The sequence below is a fragment of the Pseudonaja textilis genome, chromosome 1 (assembly GCF_049901715.1).
Source record: "Pseudonaja textilis isolate UNSWEBS1 chromosome 1, rPseTex1.2, whole genome shotgun sequence".
NCBI classification, from domain to species: domain Eukaryota; kingdom Metazoa; phylum Chordata; class Lepidosauria; order Squamata; family Elapidae; genus Pseudonaja; species Pseudonaja textilis.
Genome location: NC_141990.1, coordinates 293,422,039 through 293,445,833, shown reverse-complemented (window position 1 = coordinate 293,445,833; position 23,795 = coordinate 293,422,039). Strand labels below are relative to the sequence as shown.

General features: G+C 38.7%; 1 protein-coding gene across 1 annotated transcript; it reads right to left on the bottom strand.

Moving 5' to 3' along the window:
- Positions 1–403: 403 nt before the first annotated feature.
- Positions 404–23,551, bottom strand: CCDC197 (coiled-coil domain containing 197). Its single transcript, XM_087932305.1, has 9 exons — positions 23,547–23,551; positions 22,062–22,101; positions 17,335–17,511; positions 15,417–15,574; positions 11,965–12,047; positions 7,749–7,921; positions 6,200–6,310; positions 1,650–1,766; positions 404–490 (listed from the first exon to the last, which is right to left on the bottom strand). The coding sequence occupies exons 1-9, from the start codon at positions 23,549–23,551 to the stop codon at positions 404–406; spliced, it is 951 nt and encodes a 316-aa protein (XP_087788431.1).
- Between the last annotated feature and the right edge of the window lie 244 nt (positions 23,552–23,795).

The window sequence follows — 23,795 nt, the reverse complement described above, 5'->3', positions numbered from 1 at the left end:
CAACAGTATGTAAAGACTGTTTGTTGGGGCATATTTGTCCCTCCAGCCACTAGATGGGGCTAGAGAGCAACAGCAGTATATAAAAGCCTAGAGAAAGACGGAGGGGAGTCATGCAAAAATGAATCCAAAACAATCAGCAAATTTGAAGTTGAAAAGCAAAAATACTTGTCAACTTTTAATATGGCATAGCTGATGTCTAAACTGCTAATTTTTGTCTTTGTTCCGTAATAAACAAGATTAAAAGTGCCATTTCTGTGTTCTTGCCTATAGGAGTCTGATCCTGAACCCGTGTGTATATGCCACCAGTGATAGCACCCATGTGCTGACTTGTGTACAGTATAAAGCATTCCAAGTACCCATGCAATGCAATATTTTATTTCATTTCTCCTTGCAGGAGTTGAAGTCAGATCTTTAAAAGTCTGGAAGAACTTTTATATCCTGCTGGCTTCATTATTTCTTTTATCATCTCAGTTTTCTCATAAATGAATTCCTGGTCACATTAAGAGAGAGAAAATGAACCAAGTATAATTATAGAGAACATATTACTAAGTATATTCATTTAGTGAAACGCATGAGACTTACATACTCATGCATTTAACTAAAATGCAAATTGAATACTGTGTACATATGCAAGATGGCATATCAATTGGAGTTGCTTGTGAGAAATCTGATATCTCTAAAGATTGTGAAGTAGCCTCCACTTGTGTTTTCTTTCTCAAGGTTGAAAATAATATTTTTGAACTGGCACTGGCTGAAGTGTTTCATTTTCCTTACCACTTGTTACTCTCTCCTAGGCGAACCCTGCATTTAGTAATACATGAAATGGCAACATGCACCATCCCCTGGGTCAATGGTCCCTACCTAGTAGCTCTCTAATTTCTTCTGCACCTGCTGTTACCAAAGATGTTGCCAGTTGCACTGCGGTTATAACATTCACTGTCTCACAGAACTTCAGTTCAAAACACAATACTGCAGATCATTCTTTCCCTGAGTTATCCGTTCATTTTTCCTGGTGCATTTTTTTTTCATTTGTTAGTTTGGTTTCTGTTGAATAAGCCCACTGATGCATCCTTGAAACACTGCAGGCTTTGTTTGTTTGTTTTTTACCCAGCTTCCAAATAACCCAAATAAAGTACTATACATTTGGGGGTATTTAGCAGCAGGAATGAAACCCTGCTACTCATATTGCAGGAAAAACTGTGAACTGTGCACCAGTGACTTTTCCTTAAAGATTGAAGTGGATATTTCATTTAAAAATATCTCTCATGCGTTCAAATATGAATATGTTCTGCACTTCAGGCAAATGATGTAAGCACTGTATTACACTACTGAGAAATGTCTGAGGCAGCAGTTGCTGTTTAGACATGGAAATTTGGAAGCCTGAACACCACTTTATGAACTCGACATGAAGTGTGAAAGGGCCTGGGAAAAGCTTTTGCAGAGGGGTCAAAGCATTGAATCCTGGATCAGTTCAAGGATGAAAAAACAACAGAAGTTTTGAGGTAATAGAATGACATCTGTAATTACTATGTATGAATAAATGTTCCTTCCCTTTAGATTTACACTTCCTTCAATAGATAAGATGTTCTGCTCTGCTCTGCTCTGCTCGGTGCAAGTTTGATTTGAGAAGCACAAATAGATTTACCTACTTGGATCATATCCAGCTTGGAGTGGAAAGTCATTTGCTCCAAAGGACCATAATGCTTCATATAGCACCGTTCTGCCATGTTGGAAATTCCTACCAGCATCTGGCTTAATTGTCGAGTCTGCAGGAAATATAAAGAAGTAGATAGACGAACCTTAAGGAGATGTAAGAAAAAAACGAGTTGCCTCTATTGACTTGCATTGAACAAGTCACAGGTGACTACTTATCAAAGGTAAAATGAAAGTTAAATACAGCACTATCTTCATTAACATTATGGCCCTGAATTTTCTCTCTATAATAAGCGTAATAGAGGATTATTCCAATCAATCAGACATTATTCTTCTGCTATAGCTCAAGTAGCCTTCCTGCCTGATCAAGATTTTTTTAAAGCACCTTATAAATTTAATTGTTCCTTGCCACAAACCAAAATCTTTCTAATAATACAAACTATGATCAATATTTTCTAACCCAGGCTTCATAAACCATAATTATTCACAAACTTGTTTTAAAAACAAAACCTATTTTATTGCAACACTGGGAATTGTTTTCATTCCCAGCTGGAATTAAGTTCAAACAGTCCCCCAAAATAAGCACACACCTTTCAGTTCTGAGAAGTGCTGCCAAAACAGAAGTATCAAATTAACTAGAAAAGAAACCAACAAAGTACAAGAAAAACCAACTGAAGTACAAGAGCTTCAAGGATGACTTGGAACCGATCAAACTACTTTGCTTCCTGCAAAGGTTTCGTCATCTTGGCCTGACTTTTATCCCTTATGGGAGGGACAATCATCTCCCAGCCTTACTGCTGAGTTGCCCCTTTTGTTTCAGCTGCTCTCGCCTTCTAGCATCTTTGCGCACATGTGCACTGGGAACAGGCTTCCCTGGGTCCTCTGCTTCGCTGCTGCCAGATTCCAAAGGCAGCACCCCACTCCCAGATGGTCCTGGTCCATCTCTGCCTCAGACCCAGGACCCTCATCTGAGTTCACTCTAGACTCCCTGACTGGTCCCCATTCTTCTCCACTGTATGATTCTGCTGCCAGCGAACCACAACACAATAAATATAATTCACATTTGCTGTCACCATGCAAAATCATCCCACCATCCTCACCCAGAATTTAACTCTGGAGTGGAAAAAAGTACATTTGGAATTTCTGAGCCAATTTTACTCTAATACAAATATTGCAAGACAGTCACAATTAAAATTCCTTTCACAAATACTTGATAATACTGCTTAGTTTTCTCTTCTTATTTTGAGTCTTCTCTTTTTACCCCAACTGTGTGTTTCTTTTTCTATTCAGCCTGCTTTCCAACTACACTTGTTAATGCCTATAATTTCATAAATTAAATGTGCTTTCACAGAACAGCTTCACTGTGGTAATTTATCCTCATGCCAATAGGAAATTGAATAACAGAGTTGGAAAGGACATTGGAGATCTTCTAGTCCAACCCATGCTCAGATAGGAAACCCTATACCATTTCAGACAAATGGTTGTCCAATCTCTTCTTCCAGTGTTGGAGCATTCACAACTTCTGGAGGCAAGTTGTTCCCGATTAATTGTTCTGTCAAGAAATTTCTCCTTAGTTCTGCGCTGCTTCTCTCCTTGATTAGTTTCAATCCATTTCTTGTCCTGTCTTCAGGTGCTTTGGAAAATAGCTTGACTCCCTCTTCTTTGTGGCAACCCCTGAACAGGCTATCATGTCACCCCTCATACAGCCCTAAATCTTTCTGATCCTCCAGTGCATACTTAGCACACATTTGGAATGGTTCTGGACTGGATTATTGTCCATAAAGCTTTAAACACACAGCAATTTAAAAGCCACAATTGGTTAGCTCTCTTTACTGAAATACCAGCCCTTTCCCTTTCAATCACATGAAAGGGCCTTCTCCAAATGGCACATAGTTTCTTTTTCCCCATTGACTTTAAATTTATTCTTTAAAACTATGGGTCAACCAATCTGATTATCAACTACTAGGTGGAGGTACATAGAATTTTTGTATTTCTTGGTTACCATACTGTTTAACCAGATTTGTGCTGTCTCTGGATAAGCAATTTGAGAAAAAGGTTTAGGTGTGTTGATTAGTGTAGGAGTTGTAAACTACCTTAAGGACATTATGCAGGGAGAGGAAGTATGGAGGCAAGACTCTTGGAAACAGCAATCATTGGGAAGGGAATTCTCTGCAGGTAGGGTAGAGAAAGACAAAAGACAGACCTTTCAGTTACACTTCCCATTAATGGCATGAAGCCAGGGCAAGCTATTTATATTCAGAGATATCCACTCTCTAGATAAACCAATTGACACATCAACCAGCACATTCCAAGAAAGAGAGAAAAAGGGGGAGGGAGGCTAAAAAAAGTCAGGATTTTGGTCTCCCTCACAGCCAAAACAGGACAGAGGGGCAGAAAAATAGGTCAGAGCCTGGATTGAAGTAGTTGGCCCAAGACGAAATTGGCAGAGCCAACTGGAGATAGATTTTCCTGCCACAGAACATATGCTTGTCTTTCAAGGTAGTCGGGAGGAGCAGCACATCTAGATGAGCCAGTTCTATTTTACTGTAAGGTTACAATCACAAAATTTTGAAAATCTAAAATAGATTTCTCCCTGTTGCCTTTACAGCCATGAAACTGGGGAAGGCCCCTTCTGACATGTCACACACACCCGGGGGTGGGATTCTACCAGTTTGCACCTATTTGCTAGAACCGGTTGTTAACATTCTAAGCAGTTTGGAGAACCAGTTGTTAGAAGAAATTACTGGCCTAATCCTGTAAGGAAGGCAGGAAGGAAACATTCTGGTGTTGCTTACAGAAACTGCCTCTCCATTAACCCTTATTACATTATTAGCAGGACTAGACTTCCTGTCTCTGGAACTTCTCTGGAGTTTTTTTCCCCTTCTTTTGCTGATACTTTGCTTGTGTGGAGTGACCATTCAAAGTTACAATGGCACTGAAAAAAGTGACTTATGACCGTTTTTCACACTTATGACTGTTGCAGCATCCCCACAGTCATGAGAGGCCAGGCAAGGAGATGCGTGCCTCGATGTGAGTGATATTGAGTTGGCCACACCCAGCCAATAACATGACCACCAAACCACATCCACCACCTAAGCCACGCCCACAGAACCAGTTGTTCAAAATTTTGAATCCCACCCCTGCACACACCCCATTCCTTCTGTGTGCTAAGCTGCCTCTTATTCAACTCTAGTCCCAACAGTGTCTCTCCTTCTGTCTTCCAAGATCATTCCCAGGTACTATTACAATGTGTCACTCAACACTGCCTCCCTTCAGCATCAGGGTGCCCCTATACTTCTGTTTTTCTGTTTTCCTTTTTGCATATAATTGAATGATTATGGGTTTTAATGTTATTATGTATTGCACACAGCTCCAAATTACATTTTTGTGAGGTGAGTGGCTATATAAATCTTCTAAACAAAGAAATAAATTTAGTGTGTGGAAAAGGGATAAGAGGGAAAGTACCACTTCTAGAGCAAAGCAATCTTTAGCCATCCTTGAGCTGTTTCAGCTGTGGGTAGATTGCCGGTAGGCATTTTTTTTGGAAAGGACCAAGGAGGCTGTCTGGATTTGCCCTAAGTTAGGCTCCATCTTAAGAACAGCTATAGCTGACTGTCACTTTTGCTTAATACTTCGAAATGCTAGCAGCTTTTTAAGCCCAACACAGGTGGCAAACCCAAGAAGCAAGAAATTCCAGGAAAACATTTTTAATGCTAGTCAGCTGAAACATAAAGCTGAAATTTCTAAAAATAAATTCCCAGTCATAATATAATAAATTAATTAAGGCAGTTTCTCTTTTTTCCTTCTCATAGTCCAGGGGTGTCCAACCTTGGCAACTTTAAGACTTGTGGACTTTGCTGGCTGAGGAATTCTGGGAGTTGAAGTCCACAAGTCTTAAAGTTGCCAAGGTTGGACACCCCTGTCATAGTCCCTACCTCGCCTCTTCTCATACCTCCTAAAATTCTCTATCTGGTTCCCAGAATTTTCCACTTAGCTTGCTCTGTTTCTCCCATCTGTTTACTGTCCTAAGGAGCTATTTTTATTTGTTTGTTAAAATTATATCCTGCCTTTTTTCCAGGAACTGTGTAGTTGTTCCTGAGATCAATATCATTGGAGCTAGCAACAGTTTTCAGCTAACTTATACTTGATTTGTTTATAATCCTACCCTTCAACAAATGATTGGATTATTTTCTTTTTCCATTTTATTCTGATTCTTCTGTTTCCCTTCTTAGGGATCCTAGCCTTGATTTATGCACTGTTTCTGTACACTAATGGTAACAACTGAACATCCTGCCCCACTACCCCTTCAAGTAGACCTTGATTTTTCCATTCTTGTTTCCTTCCCAACAATCAACGATAGTAACAGAAAAATAATGATAGAACTACCAGTATGTCCTACCCATTCTTTGATGTGAGGAATGTTGCACTGTTGAACTGCAAAGTTGCATTTTAAATGAAAACAATATTTCTCCATTCCCACTCTAGCCTGAACACTGGAAGAAAAAATGGGGGGGGGGGTTGAGAAAAAGAAGTGCATAATACTTACACGTTTACTTCTGAGGCCTTCTTTATTATCAATATAATTAATCAGCCCTATGTTTCTTTCCTTCAGTGCATTGTACTTTGACTGGAGCTCAGAAACTTTGCTAATCAACACCTAGAAGCATATAATAGAAAAAAAAGATGCGCTTTTGCAAAAAGAAAAATAATCTGTGCATCTGATTTCTGTCACCTACACAGTTACAAATATGTCATGTTGGTAGTTTTACAGCAATAAAATTTAATCAATAGACAGCTAGATTGCACTATAATAATTTCAGTCCTTGGAACATGGACCCATCACAATCCTGTGAGGTAGATTGGGTTAAGGAGTGTGGCTAAAAGTCATCTATTGAGTTTCCATGACTGATGGCAAACTAGAATCTGGATCAATAAAATGAGGTCCTTATTTTGAGAGTGTTTTCCTTCGCCTCAATAAAATATACATCTGGGCTGGACAAGATCCAGGAGCAGAACAGCTGTTTTGCTTGTCAACATCCCGGTGCAATCCTTGATACATTCTATAACAATGTTCATATAAGAGCTGAGAAAATTTCTCTCTCTCTAAGACTTAGAGAATTGCAGAATGCAGATCAGATTCTTCTAAGAGTTCTCTCACCGACTTGCAGCAAATTGCAAAATAAGTCTGATTCAAATTTTGCTGATGTACTAAACTAACTAAAATTCCCAGCATCTCTTACTATTAGTTATGCTAGCTAGGACTGCTACTAGGTGTAGCTATATCTGAAAAAATATTGTCTTCCTACCTTTGCACTGTTAAGAGAAGCAGTCCATCCACTGGCTATAATGATTACTTTTATCATTATTTTATTTAACATTTATATAACCATCTGTCTTTTATCAAACTCTGAGTGGCTCCCAACCAACATTAAAACAACATCAATAATAAAAATTATAGGGTGAGATGGATTTAACAATAGACTGCATTTGGAAGCTTAACTTTGGTGCCAGATTTTTAATAGTTATGGTTTTAATAGTTTTAACTACTAAACTAATATATTAAAACCATCAACATTAAAAACCTGGCTACAAAATTTAATTGTGCATGCAGTCCATCTTTAAATCCCCTCATCCACCTCACTCTATCCCAGTGCTTGGAGGAAAAGTCAGGTTTTGATTAGTATATTCAACTAATAAATACCTCGCTTACTTTAACAAGGCCATACTGAAATATATAAAATGGTATACACTGAAAAGGAAGGTTGTAGCCTTTTTTGTCTCCTGATAGATTATCCATTTATATACCATTCATAAAACTGAAATCAAATATTTTGTCCTTGTGACATGACCATAGTTAGACCCTGCTCAGAGAACAGGTATACCAATAATTCGAAAATGAAGCACAAGAATCACAGGGTGAGTGCGCTTTGCACTGATAATAGTTTTTAAGGCCTTATCCTTTTCAAAAAGCAGAACTGACTCCATATTAAGAAATCAGTAGAGAACAGACTCTGTAGCATGGCTAACCAGGCCTCTGAAGTAAACAAACAGTCATAACTAAGCATCATAACATGGTCAGGTATTGGCAACATTACAAATCTCATGGTGTTATGTTCTTCTTGTGTGACAGCACGTTTATGATGGCTTATCTCAATGTTTTCTTCTTGGATGAACAAACGCTTCCTCAGGTTCTGATTGGTAGAAAACAGGGCCTTATGCCTTTGTGTGAGGGTTTTAATCACAGAATCTTCCTTATGCCCCAAAAAGTCTGTAATCAGAAAGAAGGGGGGGGGCGTATTTTTCATGGACAACACACATAAGTCAGTGATTACAGAAGAGCTTAGGAGCCCCACCTGAGTGAAGCAGAAAGGCCAGTCCACTACATTCCAGTACATGCAACTGGCCTTAAATGCAAGCTACTCAATGCAAGAAGCCTTGTGAATAAAATACCTGAATTTCTCCTCTTGCTAAATATGGGTGAATTCGACATCATATTTGTCTGAGAAACATGGGTCAATGCATCTCTCCCTGACTCCATTACCACAGTAAGAGACTATCATGTTTACCAATAAGATCGTGAAATCTGTAGAAGAGATGGTTTTGCTATCTTCTATAAAAAGTCCTTACATCTAAAATATATCCAAATTAGCCAAGAGCTTGCTCCTCCTGAGACCATCATCTGTGAACTGTCCTTAAATATCACATTTCGATTCTTACTATGTTATAGAGCACCTGATTATGACATCAAACATATAAGCAAGCTAAATTTACTACTAATATGGGCAACATCCTGCCCAAACACTTTTATCTTTCTTGGTGACTTCAATCTACCTCACATTAACTGGACCTTAAATGAATGTAAAACTGAACCCATACATGCAACCTTCTACAATGCTGTAACAAACCAGGGACTGGAACAACTAGTAACCAACAATACTAGACTTAACAACTACCTCAATCTCATCTTCTGCAATAGTTTGAATTCAATTTACAGAATACAAATTAAAGAGCCCTTTTCCAACAGTGACCACAACATGATTGACTTTTGTCTCAACATACGTCCACACAAAAATCAACAGAACAGTGTGATCCCCAATTATAACTTCAAAAAAGGCAACTATGATCTTATAGACAATGATCTCTCATCCCTTGATTGGCAATTTCTATTCACTGGATGCAATATTGTAGAAGACCATTACAACATATTTATACTTGAAGTCAAAAGAGTCATCAAACTATATGTACCAATAATAACTCCCAAAACCAGAAAAAAACAGATTACCCATAACAATAAGGAAACTTCAATCCAAAAAGAGATCATTTTGGTGGAAAAACAAATCTGGTCACGTTGCCAACTTCAAAAGCCGATACAAAAATTTATGCCACCAGATAAAGACTGAATGCACCAATTATCACATTAAACAAGAGTAAAACCTTCTACCCACCAATTCTACCTGCACTTTCTACAATTTTGTAAACAACAAACTAAAAGACTCAAGATCCATCCCACCCCTGAAATGACCTAATGGTAAAGACTGCAACAACGACACTTTTAAAGCCAAGCTCTTTAACACATTCTTTGGCTCACTATTTGTAAACAGCAATGGATCATGCCCAATATTTCCTAGTTGAACCACAGACAACTACAATGATCTAATACATATCGATTTTACAGTAGACAATGTTGAAAAATCACTACGCAATCTAAAACCATCTCTATCTATTGGACCAGATGGAATATGTGCCTACTTCTTAAAAAAGCTATCCACTGCCATAGGCAAACCTTTTATTTATTTTATTTATTTATTTATTTATTTTATTTGTCAATTGCTTACAAGATAATAGGTATCAGTATATACATAGTTATGAATACATGACAGGGACGGTAGGCACATTGGTGCACTTATGCACGCCCCCTACAGACCTCTTACAAACCTCTAAGCATAATCTTTGAAAAATCTTTCAGAACCAGCTCCTTGCCAAATCTATGGTCACAAGCCACAGTCATCCCCATCTTCAAAAAGGGAGACCCCAGCATAGTTGAAAATTACAGACCAATCTTTTATTCTGCATCACCTGTAAAGTCATGGAATCAATTATTAACCAATCCATTGTCCTCCACTTAGAGACAAACAACCTACTCTATAATTAACAATATGGTTTCAGAAAAAAACTATCCTGTAATCTGCAATTCTTACACTGCAAAAACATATGGACTACACAACTCGATCAGGGAAAAACAACAGACGCAATCTACATAGACTTCTGTAAAGCCTTTGATTCAGTGGTACACGACAAACTACTCCTAAAACTAACATCTTATGGTATCTCTGGACACCTACATAACTGGATAGAAGCATTCCTGTCAAACAGACAACAAATGGTCAACATTGGGAGCATCCTATCAAATTCTGTACCTGTCAATAGTGGTGTCCCCCAAGGCAGTGTTCTAGGACCTACTCTCTTCATACTCTACATAAATGACCTCTGTGATCATATTAAGAGCAACTGCATTCTCTTCGCTGATGATGTAAAGCTATTCAACACCACAGACAATACTGCTACCCTTCAAAAAGATCTCGACTATATATCAGAATGGTCAAACAAATGGCAACTTCAAATCTCAACAAATAAATGTTCTGTCTTACATATTGGCAAAAAAAATCAGAAAATAAAATACAGGCTGAATAGTCAAGACCTTGTTGATGATCCAAACTCTGTCAAGGATCTTGGAGTACTCATCTCTAATGAGCTAAGTGCTAGAGCCCACTGTAACTACACAGCCAAAAAGGCAGTAAGAGTTGTTAACCTAATCTTACGTAGCTTTTTCTCTGGTAATATTACACTACTAACTAGCGCATACAAAACATTTGCTAGACTAATACTTGAATACAGCTCATCAGTCTGGAACCCACATTACGTATCTGATATTAACACAGTTGAGAAAGTCCAGAAATATTTCACAAGAAGAGTTCTCCACTCCTCTACTCGTGGCAGAATACCTTATGCCTCCAGACTTGAAATTCTAGACCTAGAAAACCTAAAACTACGCTGCCTTCGGTCCGATCTAAGTATAATATATAAAATCATACATTGCAATGTCCCACCTGTCAATGAATACTTCAGCTTCAACCATAACAACACAAGAGCAAACAGTAGATACAAACTCAAGGTTAATTGCACCAAACTTGATTGCAGGAAATATGACTTTAGCAACAGAGTGATCAATGTCTGGAATACTCTACCTGACTCTGTGGTTTCTTCCCCAAACCCCAAAAACTTTAACCTTAGACTGTCTACTATTGACCTCACCCCTTTCCTAAGAGGTCTGTAGGGAGCATGCATAAGCACACCAACATGCCTACCGTCCCTGTCTTATTGTTTCTGTTATTTTTCTTATATGTATCCATGTATTCATAACTGTGTTTTTACTTATACCTACTATCTTGTAAGCAATTGACAAACCAAATAAAATAAAATAAAAACAAATAAAAATAAAAATAAATGTATGTCCACATGTGCACTCTAGTACAACATCAAGTCTGGGAGACTGCTTGCATGAGAATATGCCCATAAAAATCATTCACACGCGTTATAGAGGATTCAATTTCACCAAGGCCAAAATAGCCTATTTTTCAGAAATGCCCTTCTGTCCTTAGAGAACATTTAACAAACAGAAACTGATCATAAATAAGAAGAATGTTGGTTTTGCCTTTTAGAAATGAAGAAATAAAATAGCACTGCCATCCTACTGTATTAGTGTGCATGTCTCCGAAAAATAAAACATCCAGTTCACTATGCTTCACTGCCAAGTAAGAATATACAAATAATCAACATTGTATAATGCAAAGGATTTTATGTGATGCGAAAGGTCGAGCTGTCAAGGGAAAGTTTGGGATCTGAAGGAAAGTGCCAAGCTCTTCCTTTGGCCACCTTTTCATCTAAACTACCAAGTCTAATAAATCTCTACATTTTCTTACATCAGTTTCATTAATTCTTTCAAAATTTGTGCATCTGTGAAGCAGGGAGGGGCTGACTGATATTGTCAATAATTGCTGCTTTAGGTCTCAGAACCTTATTTGCAGCCTCTTTGAATGTACATGCAATTTGGTTTGTCATTTTATTAAATGACAAATCAAAGGACATGTTACTTTGTTATTTAAGAGATGATTAATGAGATGAACATAATTATTTAAAATAATGATAAGTGGTCATTTAAACAGTTTTGCAAATGGTCATGTGGCTTTTTAAGAGCACAGTACAATTTCAAGGAAATCATTCTCAAAGAATGTTTGAATGATAGGTACACACCTGGTGGCAACAGGTTGACAATTTTGTTCAAAAAATGTTCATAACTTTTATATTTGTCTATCTTCTTCTGTAGTTCCTGTTGTCTGAAGAAACAGATCAATGGTATTTATTGATGTTTAGCAAAAATATCTTACTAGGAGATAGCTACATATTATCAGTCATATAGTGCAGGGGTCCCCAACCCTCTGTCCATGTACCAGCACTGGTCCACAGCATGCCAAGAAACTGGAATGTGCAAACAAGGAAAGCCCATCCACTGAATACAGGCAGCACACAAAACCACATCCACGCCATTCTGTGGGAACACCTCTCTCCATGGAACTGGTCTCTGGTGCCCAAAAGGTTGGGGGCCACTGATATGGTGGAAGGGTTATGTCATGCCCCTGTCAGAATCTGATTCAGAGGGGGAGGCCGAACGGCTGACAGGAAGTGGGAGTGTGGCTCCGTTGGCTGTGGAAGAAACTGGGGAAGGGCAGAGTCTGGCTGGGCAGAGCAGGGGAGAGGTACAGCAAGGGAGAGGGAATTCGGAGGGAGATCCAGGCCCACCCCCTCTTCATCCTAGGGTATACAGGGAGGAACGGAGAAGGGAGCAACGTGAGTTGCATGGCTTACGGGGGAGGAAGGGGCCCTGATTCCCTTCATTAGCTGCATCTGGGAATACAGCATTTTAAAAAGGAAGTTGTGCACAGCAAACTGTTGAGAGCAAATCATGAATTGTCTGGTACTGTTGAGGCTTATCTGGGTTCCTGGCATCTTCCCAACTGTGTGTGTTTTGCTGGCCTTTCAAGCCTGCAATTCCTTATCCTGCCCTGTCAAGTTAATTACTGCAGCATAGTTTGAGTGGATTTTTATCTACAGTTTGTATGTACTTTGTTTTCAGACTGAATTTCCTCCACTTAAAGACTGTTCTTGGGAGAGTTTTTTCTCCAGCCGAAGGTAACCTGGACATTGGGGGCAAAGTTGGAGGTATTAAAAGGACTCTTCTTACTTATGTGACTGTGTTGCCTTTGTGCCACACACCGGGTCATCACAGGTTATCATGCAACCATAACAAAGCAAAGAGAGTGCTAAAATTTTTCACAGGGAGCATTAACACTCTAGATGACACTAACAGGTTATTAGAAAAGACTCCCACAGAGTACTGACTGGGGAGAGGACTGAGAACCATCCAGAGGAGGTCATTTGGATAAGGACTGGGACTGGCAGAGACAAAGAGCGGCCAACCTAGATTTGGGCCGGGAGCAGGAGGAGGAGCAAGAGGAATCAGGCAGAGCCAGAATGAGGAGAATATCAACTGCTCTGAGTCTTTTGGGAGCCAGCAAAGGTTGTAAAGAACACAGAGAGGGGGAAGACTGAATTGTTTGGATATGTTTATGTTTTTAACTCCTGCTAGATTTGTTTTGAGTCTTCTTAGGTGTGAGGAGAAAGAAAGAGTCAATTTTCAGTAAAGGACTGAATTTTCTTATCGTTGTATGCACATAGTAAGTTGTGCTGTCCTTAGTTAAGCTCTGAATGCAAGTAATAAAGAGTTGGTCTGTAACTAGCAATGTCTTTTTATTCTTTATCAGTTGTGTAGAAGGAGAAGGGAAATGCTGCGGGGGAACCCTGCTCATTGGCGAGTTAGCAGAAATGACACTGATGGGGATCCCACAATTTGGAGTTTTCCTTGGCAACAGCTTCTCAACTAGCAACTATGTAAAGCAAAGCTATACTGAATTCAAGAGGACTTTAAGAAATTGTACAGTAAAAATTCAACCAATCTTTTACTTCAAACTCATTCTGGAGTGGGTTTATATCAGGTCAATTATTTATTAATCTAATCCAGTTTTGTCCACCCTTTCCGATAGGAACACAACCCATTCCGTGAGATCTATTAACTAGAAATATCCAAGGCTAAATCTTCTATATGAAAAGCAGGTGTTTCTCTATGCTGAATATATTTCCACATTCATCAGTTAAATATAAACCTCTAGTCCAAAGGTATTAATCTACATTTCTTATTATAGAAAAATATTAGATTAACAGAGTTGGAAGGGACCTTGTAAGGTCATCTAGTCCAACTCCTCATCCAAGCAGGAGACCCTACACCATTTGATTTGAATATCTCCAGCTAGACATATCATTTATAATGACAGTACTGCTGTATATATTGAAGAATTAAACAGAATCCTTGATCACTGTGCTTTTAAGATTGGGCTTTGAACCAGATTTCATTAAAAATTCTTGGCCAATTTTGGCAAGTATTTTTGTTGCATGCTGGAAATTTCATAGAAACTAAATAGCCTTCTATATGATCAGGAAATATTTTTAAGTATGATATCTGAAATAGCATAACCAAGGCAAATGAAACTAATGTTTAGTGTGGAGGAGCTGAGTATTTCCTAGAAATCTTTGTCAGAGCTAGATAATTTGAATATCTGCTCCAGTGTTCACCTAAATCTTTTATTTCTAGAGCAAGCCAGTAATTTTTAAAAATTGAATGTAAATACTATGGCTTGCCAGATAATTTTCAGTGATCTCATTCTAAAGGAATTAAAGTACAGGTAAATACTCTGCTTCTTAATGTTCTCACTGCTCAGAGAGTAGGATGTATATGGTAGCATATTATACATGTGTAAATATTTACAGAAGTGGAACATATCTGCTAGCATATCATACATTTATCCATTATAGACAAATTATCCAATTACGGGATTCATTTGGACAAACTGCCTAGAAATATTGCAATACAACCTCATCTTCCCAGCCACATTCATCACAAGAGTTTATATTTTATGGAGCTGCTTGACAAATCTTATTAAGTACTTGTGAAAGGACATATTGAGGAAATAAAGCATATGCTACAGGCAAAAACAGTTCTGTCTGGTTCTCCAAAATCTCAGTCCCATTTCTAGGACACCCTAATATTTACTGCCTATAGCTGTCACCGCATTTTGTTTAATGGTACAAACAGCACTGCTAGTCACTATGAGAAAACAGACATACCGTATATAAAGAAGTAGATAATAGACTACATCACCCTGAAGCCTCTAGAACAGAGGTCAGGAACTATGGCTCTTTTATGACTTGTGGACTTCAGTTCCCAGAATTCTTGAGTCATGCTGGCTCAGGAATTCTGGGAGTTGAAGTCCACAAGTCATAAAAGGCTCATAGTTTCCCACCCCTGCTCTAGAAGATCAAGCCTGAAACCATGAATCTATTCATTCCAAATGCAGAACTACTTGGGCAAAATATTTTAGGTTTGCTTTATTTTTAACAGAATTGAAATACTTTTTAGATTGCATTTTATGGTTTAATGTATAAAGATAATTACACATGCCATGTGTCTGGTGATCCCAAGAAAATTTTATCTTGCTATGGCAAATTACCATCAGATTTGGAACTTCAACCATACACATTGACTATATAATCTCAGGCACAAATTCATGCTGTCTCCTCAATCTGTCACGTACCTTACTTTCAGTTTTTGAAGTTCTCTTTTCAAAGTATGTATTTCTTGCTTCTTAAGTGCATTGTTTGTTTGTTCAATCTTGTATTTTGCAAGTGCATGTTCCTTTTTCAGATCACAATCTTGGAGATAAATTTGGAATCCATAAGCCTGAGTCCTGTGCTAATTAAGAAAGGAGAGAAAATGTTTACTGAATTTTGCATTAATTTTACTATTCAGAAAATCTGTTTCCCCTACAACAAATCTGGCCCTGTTTTGTTCAGTTCTTGGAAGGTTGTTGTGCTGGCAGACAGACAGACAAAAAAAAAGTCCTGACCTTTATATAATTTCTTTTCAAATTCTGTTGAAGTTGTGGGGGGGGGGGGAGTAGGCTGAGGCTAGATCTGAAACTCATTCACAAATATGTGAGAGGCTGCATGTGTAAAAGATGGCAGATTTGTTCTCTGATGAAACAGAGGCTAGGACAAGAAGTGGCAGAGTAATATTATTCCTCTTCATAAATTTTGGCGTATAAACACTTTATGTTGCTTCAGTGATAGTGCCAGTGATGACAGATGGTGCAGAGATGTGCCTAGTTCCTACTGATCAGTTCCATCTATTGTGGCATACCACTCTCCATTTGGTAACTCAGCAAGACCCGCTACATGCATTTCAGTTTGGCCTAAAAGAGAGATTGGACATCTGGCTTACACAGTATAGATCTGTCAGCTGGCATATATTGTTCTTGTTTTGTTTGTCACAGGATTATTAATCACATTCCTCTTAGTATATCTCGTTAAAGGTTAGCAAAAATCATCCTACATTTGAAGATCCTTAAATTGTGTAACAGCCCTCCTGGTTTTTGAAGATGCTGTCAAGTATTAGAAACATGCTTCAACTTCCTAGCCAAAGGCAGGGAAGCTGACATAGTGATTTCAAAGAATCATAGATGTATTGAATTAGAATGAACCATAAAGATCATCTAATCCAAACCTCCATTATAGGCAGAAAGACCAAAGAAATAGCAAGATCTATTCTCTGGAGACTTGGTGAGCAATAATGCTGCCTTCTGATCTCCCAATGACTATATGCCCCAGCCTTCCATCAGGAAAAACCAGCCTACAGCAAACCATGCTGTGAGAGGAACCTTGCCATGGCACTAGTGAACGAAGAAAGTCCAGTGACTTTGGGCTCAGAAGAAATATTGCATGTCCCCAAAGTCAACATGCCCAAGACAAGCAATGCTGTTGGTTTTGTTCCTCTTCTTTCCCCAAAGGAAGGGGAAGAGACCTTGCAAAAGTGAGAGGGTATTGATGATCTCCTCACTCTCTCATATTCTCCATCTATTTCCTGAATATCTTCCCCATTCTGCCCAGCAGCAGCTATTTGTGAGTCAGCAACTCGACTTTGGTGGTTGAGGCTCTTCCTGAAGGCTTAACTTTCTAAAAGTTGACCTTTGGTCTCTCTCACCAAATTACCTGATAAATAAGAGGTTTCTGCAGAGTATGTTCTATTACTCCTGTTTTTCTTTCTCTTTTTAGAAGATTTTCCATAGGAATATCAATCTCACAGAATATAAAATATAAAAATATTTTTAAATGTATGGGAAAACAGGAATTAATGCTTAAGATCAATATTCGTAAGAAAAACATCAGAAAGAAAACAGGAGACAGGAAATTCGAGTCAGGAGAACGCACAGAAGGAAAAATGTGTAACTGTACAAAAAGTCAAGAAAACTAGCATCCCAAAAATTCCCCACATAGGCCATCCATTAAAGTGGTTTCAATTTAATATCCCACTTTAAAAGCAGAAGCAGGAGTTTCCTCCACATAATTGGATAAGAAAAGGAATACTCATTTGCATGCCCAGTTTACACTTTTATGTTTTACATTTTGTATAAAAGAGATGATAGACCTTCCTCACAGATGAGAAATAATACTTGCATTCTGATCTTTTTGTTGAAGTTCCTCTCTGTACTGGGCCACCCTTTCCATCCTCATTTCGATGTCTTGCTTCTTAGCAGCCAGGTCAGCAGTAATAATGTCATTTTTAGCCTTTTTCTTCAGGAGACGTAACTGTTGCAGTGTTTTCCTACTCGGATATAGAAAATTGCTGGAAGCCTAGAAAATGAACCATAAGTTTATGTGGCTAAAAGGACATGCCAAACAGGAAAGGTAGAGAAAAGCAAGCTTTAGTCCAGAAATATATATATTTATTTATTCAAAGTTTCAAAAAATTTAAAAAGAGAAACAATTTCTCACATTTTACAGCGATATCATAGCAGCGTAAATGTCCTTTAATAACAGTTAAGTTCATTTACCATAAGTATATCTATAGCTAGTTTACTAATTCCTTACTTGTTATACTGCTGTTAAAGTGCAATACTTATCTATCTACATTACTTTACATATATACACACATAGGTTATATATCACATTCTTCTTTGTGATTTCATAGGTCATTTTTACAAAACATTTTTACTCCACTTCTTTTTTAACCAGTTATACCATATATTCCATATTGTAAAATATTCTTCTTCTTCCCTGCTTTTTAATAACATAGTTAGTCTAATCATTTCTGTGCATTGATGTATCTTATTAATCACCGCTAGATCTGTGGGTGTTGTGGTCAGTTTCCAGTTTTGAGCTTGAGAGATTCTTGCAGCGGTTATAATGTGTAGTATTAGGTGTTGGTGCTTCTTATCCCATGTCGGTTCTAACATACCTAACAGAAAAATCTCTGGTTTGAATTTGATCTTTTGTTTTGTTAACTCCTCTAACCATGCTCAAATTTTGAGCCAATACTTTCGTACTTGGGGACACGTCCACCACATGTGAAAATACGTTCCCTGGCTGTGGTTGCCCTTCCAACATTTGGCTGAAAGGTTGGTCCACAAGCATTTCTAATGGTGTCTAGGATGATCTAAAAATCATCAATGCAATAAAGATACTATTCTCAAGCTAATAAGGACATAACACATTTATCAAACTCTCTAGGAAAATGGCTTGTTGTCTGTAAACAAAAGAATGATACAGAACAGTATGATGTTAATAGCAGCTGGATGCATCCCAAGAAATGGCTCAGGTGGCTGATACCAAGGAAAGTTGTTATGGATATGGAGGCACTACAAGGCTCTGGGTCTGAAGAAATGCATCATACACTTGGAGAAAACTTCTGCTGCTGCATGAAGAGCATATATGTATCCAAAGGAAATATTACTAATAATCTCTCCAATTCACTGGAGTTTTACTATGTATAAGGGTTGGCTTCATGCTTGGAGTGTTCAATATACAGGTGAAACTCAAAAAATTAGAATATCGTGCAAAAGTTCATTTATTTCAGTAATGCAACTTAAAAGGTGAACCTAATATATGAGATAGACTCATTACATGCAAAGCAAGATAGTTCAAGCCGTGATTTGTCATAATTGTAATGATTATGGCTTACAACTCATGAAAACCCCAAATCCACAATCCCAGAATATGAGAATATTGTGAAAAGGTTCAATATTCTAGGCTCAAAGTGTCCCACTCTAATCAGCTAATTAAGCCATAACACCTACAAAGAGTTCCTGAGACTTTAAATGGTCTCTCAGTCTGGTTCAGTAGGAATCACAATCATGGGAAAGATTGCTGACCTGACAGTTGTGCAGAAAACCATCATTGACACCCTCCATAAGGAGGGAAAGCCTCAACAGGTAATTGCAAAAGAAGTTGGATGTTCCCAAAGTGCCGTATCAAAGCACATTAATAGAAAGTTATGTGGAAGGGAAAAGTGTGGAAGAAAAAGGTGCACAAGCAGCAGGGATGACGGCAGTCTGGAGAGGATTGTCAGGAAAAGGCCATTTAAAAGTGTTGGGGACTTTCACAAGGAGTGGACTGAGGCTGGAGTCAGTGTGATCAAGAGCTTGAATTCCAGTGTAAAGTTTCCACAGTCTGTGTTGATTTGGGGAGCCATGTCATCTGCTGGTGTTGGTCCACTGTGCTTCATTAAGTCCAGGGTCAACGCAGCCATTTACCAGGAGATTTTGGAGCACTTCATGCTTCCTTCTGCAGACGAGCTTTATGGGGATGCTGACTTCATTTTCCAGCAGGACTGGGCATCTGCCCACACTGCCAAAAGCACCAAAACCTGGTTCAATGACCGTGGGATTACTGTGCTTGATTGGCCAGCAAACTCGCCTGACCTGTACCCCATAGAGAATCTATGGGGCATTGCCAAAAGAAAGACGAGAGACATGAGACCGAACAATGCAGAAGAGCTGAAGGCTGCTATTGAAGTATCCTGGTCTTCCATAACACCTCAGCAGTATCACAAGCTGATAGCTTCCATGCCACACCGCATTGAGGCAGTAATTGCTGCAAAAGGGGCCCAATATGTACTGAGTACATATGCATCCTTATACTTTTCAGAGGTCCAATATTGTTCTATGTACAATCCTTGTTTTATTGATTGCATGTAATATTCTAATTTTCTGAGATTGTGGATTTTGGGTTTTCATGAGCTGTAAACCATAATCATCACAATTATGACAAATCACGACTTGAACTATCTTGCTTTGCATGTAATGAGTCTATCTCATATATTAGGTTCACCTTTTAAGTTGCATTACTGAAATAAATGAACTTTTGCATGATATTCTAATTTTTTGAGTTTCACCTGTAGTATCTCCTTCTAATGACCAAGCAGTGCTGGAGTGCTCGTTGTACAGGAAAGGGAAGGTAGAAAAAGGGAAAGTCACAATATAATTGTGAGATTTCCTTATGGTTGAAACAGCCAACCAGTGGAATAGCTTGCCTTCAGAAATTGTGGGTGCTCCACCACTGGAGATTTTAAAGAAGAGATTGGACAACCACTGTCTAAAATAGTATAGGGTCTCCTGCTCAACCAGGAGGTTTGACTAGAAGACCTCCAAGGTCCCTTCCAGTTCTGTTACTCTATGTTCTAATTTGGTGAATAATATAATCCATTCCCTGCCTGTATGGTTTTAGAAAGAGACATTTTTCCTTTAAAAAAAAAACCCCCACTCATCCCTAGAACAGACCATGTAATAGAATACTTTATAGAGAGTAGAATACTTTATTGGCCAAGTGTGATTGAACAGACAAGGAATTTGTCTTGGTGTAAATACTCTCAGTATACATAAAGAAAAGGTACATTCATTAAGAATCAAGAATCATAACGTACAACACTTAATGATAGTCATAGGGTATAATCAACAATCAAATCACAAACAGTCAATATAAATCGTAAGGATACAAGCAACAAAGTTACAGTCCTACAATCACAAGTGGGAGAAGATGGGTGATAAGGAGTGATGAGAAGATTAACAGTAATAGTAGTGTACACTTTGTAAATAGTTGAACAGTGTTGAGGGAATTATTTGTTTAGCAGAGTGATGGCTTTCGGGCAAAAACTGTTCTTGTGTCTGGTTGTTCTGGTGTGTAGTGCTCTATAGCGTCATTTTGAGGGAAGGAGTTGAAACAGTTTATGTCCGGTCTTTATCAACATTTTGCATAGCTTGGAAATTTATTCATTTCCCATCTTTAGTAAACAGTCTACCAAAGTATACAAATTCATCTACTTGTCCTTGTATTTTGCTCTTCATATATAACATGCATTTGTTCACTCCCTGTTCTTATGTATCATAGTAAATACATGGTAAAATTACCAAAGAAACCAAACCTAGGTAACTATTTGCCTCTGGAATTTTTCATCTTTGGAAAAGTAAGATGCACTCAAGTGAATTTTATCAGGAACTGTGGACTATGGACAATTTTCCTAGATAACATGCATCATCTTACAGAGGCATGTTTCTCCAAAGAATAAAACAAAATTCAATCTATTGGAATTGTCTGATCTGTTTCATTCACACACAGATGCCAGGAAGGCAGGTAGTCTTCCTTTAACAATGCTAATTGGAACCAGAAATTCTGTTATTAAACAATGCAGTCATAATACGGTATAGCCTAGACCCCTTAGTGATAGCAGTTACAGAAATCCTACTTGCCATCATTAAGCAAGGAGCACACGTAACCATGACTTCCAACTTCCTGATGGCTTTCCCATTGACATTGTTTGTGGGAAGCTGAAAGGGAAGATCATGTGACCTGAGAACACTGTGAGAGCCATAAATAGACTGAGGGAGAGGGGTAGTTCACAAAAGAGAGAGAGAGAGAGAGAGAGGAGGAGGAGGAGGAGGAGGAGAGAAGGAGGGAGGATAGATTTGGTCATAAGTACCACTCATTCAGTGATAGAAGGGTCATTAAATGAGGACCACCTGTAATACTGAGTAAGCTGGCATCATGAAGTTTCTACCAACTTTTCACATTCCTAAAAAGAAATAGAGCTACTGTAATGGTATGTGGGAATGACCTTGGGAGACATAAGGAATATTAGACAACCATTATGCAGGAACTATATCAGCCCATAGGACAAGAAATGGGACAGAGGAAGCATTTCAGATGGGACTCTCTCTAGTTTTCTGGAACATGAAAATTAAAGGAGACTTGCAAGATTGTTGCTGTATCTTACAATAAACGTACTGTTAGTACTCATAGTTTGTGCTTCATGTCAGGACTATCTTGAAGGACTGACAGGTAGCTCCACTGTGTATTTAATCTGGGAATATTATTGAAGATAATGTGAAATTTAAAAAACAGCAACAAACCGGAATGGGAACATGAATGACATGTTCACTGTCTTCTTCCCTGTAAAACGTAAAAGTAGAATTATTGTCACAACTCTTATTAACTTCTAGAAGCATAGTTATCTCTATGTAAAAGGCAGCTCTCAACATTCTGTCATTCTTGTGTGACCTAGAAATGGAATCCAAGTGTGGCTATGCAACCCAGGTCCTGTCATCACCTATCCATCTCCTGGCTGAGCCATTAGCTTTTCTTTCTAAGGCTTATTACCTGACAGCACTATGGCTTCCTTGCTCTAGCCCTAGGTCAGCCTTTCCCAAACTGGATGCCTTTTAGAAGTATGGACTTAGATTCCAGGATTCCCTAGCCAGAATAGTTAGTTAGTGCTAAGGATTTGGGAATGTAAAATCCACACATCAAGAAAATGCTTAGATCAACATTTTGTGTAATAGGAGAGATTTGGACACTGTTGCTTGGTGTAGAAACCATATCACCCAAGTCTTCACTTTGTGCCTGAGCGCTCTGTGTAAGAGAGAGGATTTGAATAGTCTTCCATTTGCTAATTTTAGTGTCAGCAACATTCCTGGTTGACCATATTTGCTGTCTTTTTAAGCACCGCTGTTGTCTTCTCAACTTTGCTAGTGAACATGCAGGGCATCCCAGCTACTGCACTGGCCATGAACTGAAGAACTATCTTGCACAACAACTTCCTTTGTTCTAAGATCCAGTCTTTGTTTGGTATACTTTACAAGAAAATAGTTTTGAAAAAGAATATCATATAAAAGATATAATATAAAATATAAAAGAGCAGCAGTCCCAGAGGTGGTATTCAGCAAGTTCTGACCAGTTTTGGAAAACAGGTAGCGGAAATTTTGAGTAGTTCGGAGAACTGGGAAATACCCTCTCTGACTGGCCCTGCCCCCATCTATTCTCTGCCTCCAGAGTCCCAACTGATTGGCTGGGTCTTCTTTTGTTGTCCTGCACAGGAGAACGGAGCTGGAAAGCAGGTCAGTGAGGTAGGAAGGACATGGGATTTTGCAGTAACCTTCCCCCAGGAATGGGGAGGGAATGGGGATTTTGCAGTAACCTTCTCCTGCCAAGCCCACCAGCCACACCCACCAAGCCACACCCACAGAACTGGTGGTAAAAATGTTGAATCCCACCCCCAACCTTTTGGGCATCAGGGACCAGTTCCATAGAGAGAATTTTTTTCTGTGGAATCGGACGGGGCATGGTTTCGCATGCTGCCTGCCTCCCACAAATGGGGCTTCGCTTGTTTATGCAGCCCGGTTTCTGGCCTGCCATGGCCCAGTGCTGGTCCATGGACCGGGGAGTTGGAGACCCCTGTTACAGAGGATTTAAATCAATCTTCCCTAGTTTAGTGCTCTCCATGGGTGATATTCAGTTTCTATAATTTTCATCCAGTTGGCCAACTATCTAAGTTATCTAAACTTTACAAGTAATATCTCACACTGTTTTTTGAGGGGAGGGGGGAAAAGCATCCTTACCGCATGTTTCTCAGCATCCCAAATTTGAAACCTCTAAAGAAGGTTTGTGTCACTGACAGCAATGATCATGACATACTCCAGCAGTGTGTAGGAATGGCATGAAGCATCACAATGGCACCTCCATCTCCATGACATCTCTTTGCTTCATTCTTAAGCAGCCTTAACTACAGAGAAAATCAGCTCACAAGATTACACCAGGCTCTCCTTGTTTAAACTGATCATTAAGCAAAGTTAGTTGTATAATTCCTT

Excerpts from the sequence above, each read along its gene's own strand:
- CCDC197 (XM_087932305.1), bottom strand. Across the intron at positions 12,048-15,416 it reads CTTCAAAAACTGAAAGTAAG|ACAACAGGAACTACAGAAGA; the intron begins GTACGTGACAGA and ends CTGTTTCTTCAG. Across the intron at positions 6,311-7,748 it reads AACATAACACCATGAGATTT|GTGTTGATTAGCAAAGTTTC; the intron begins GTAATGTTGCCA and ends ATATGCTTCTAG.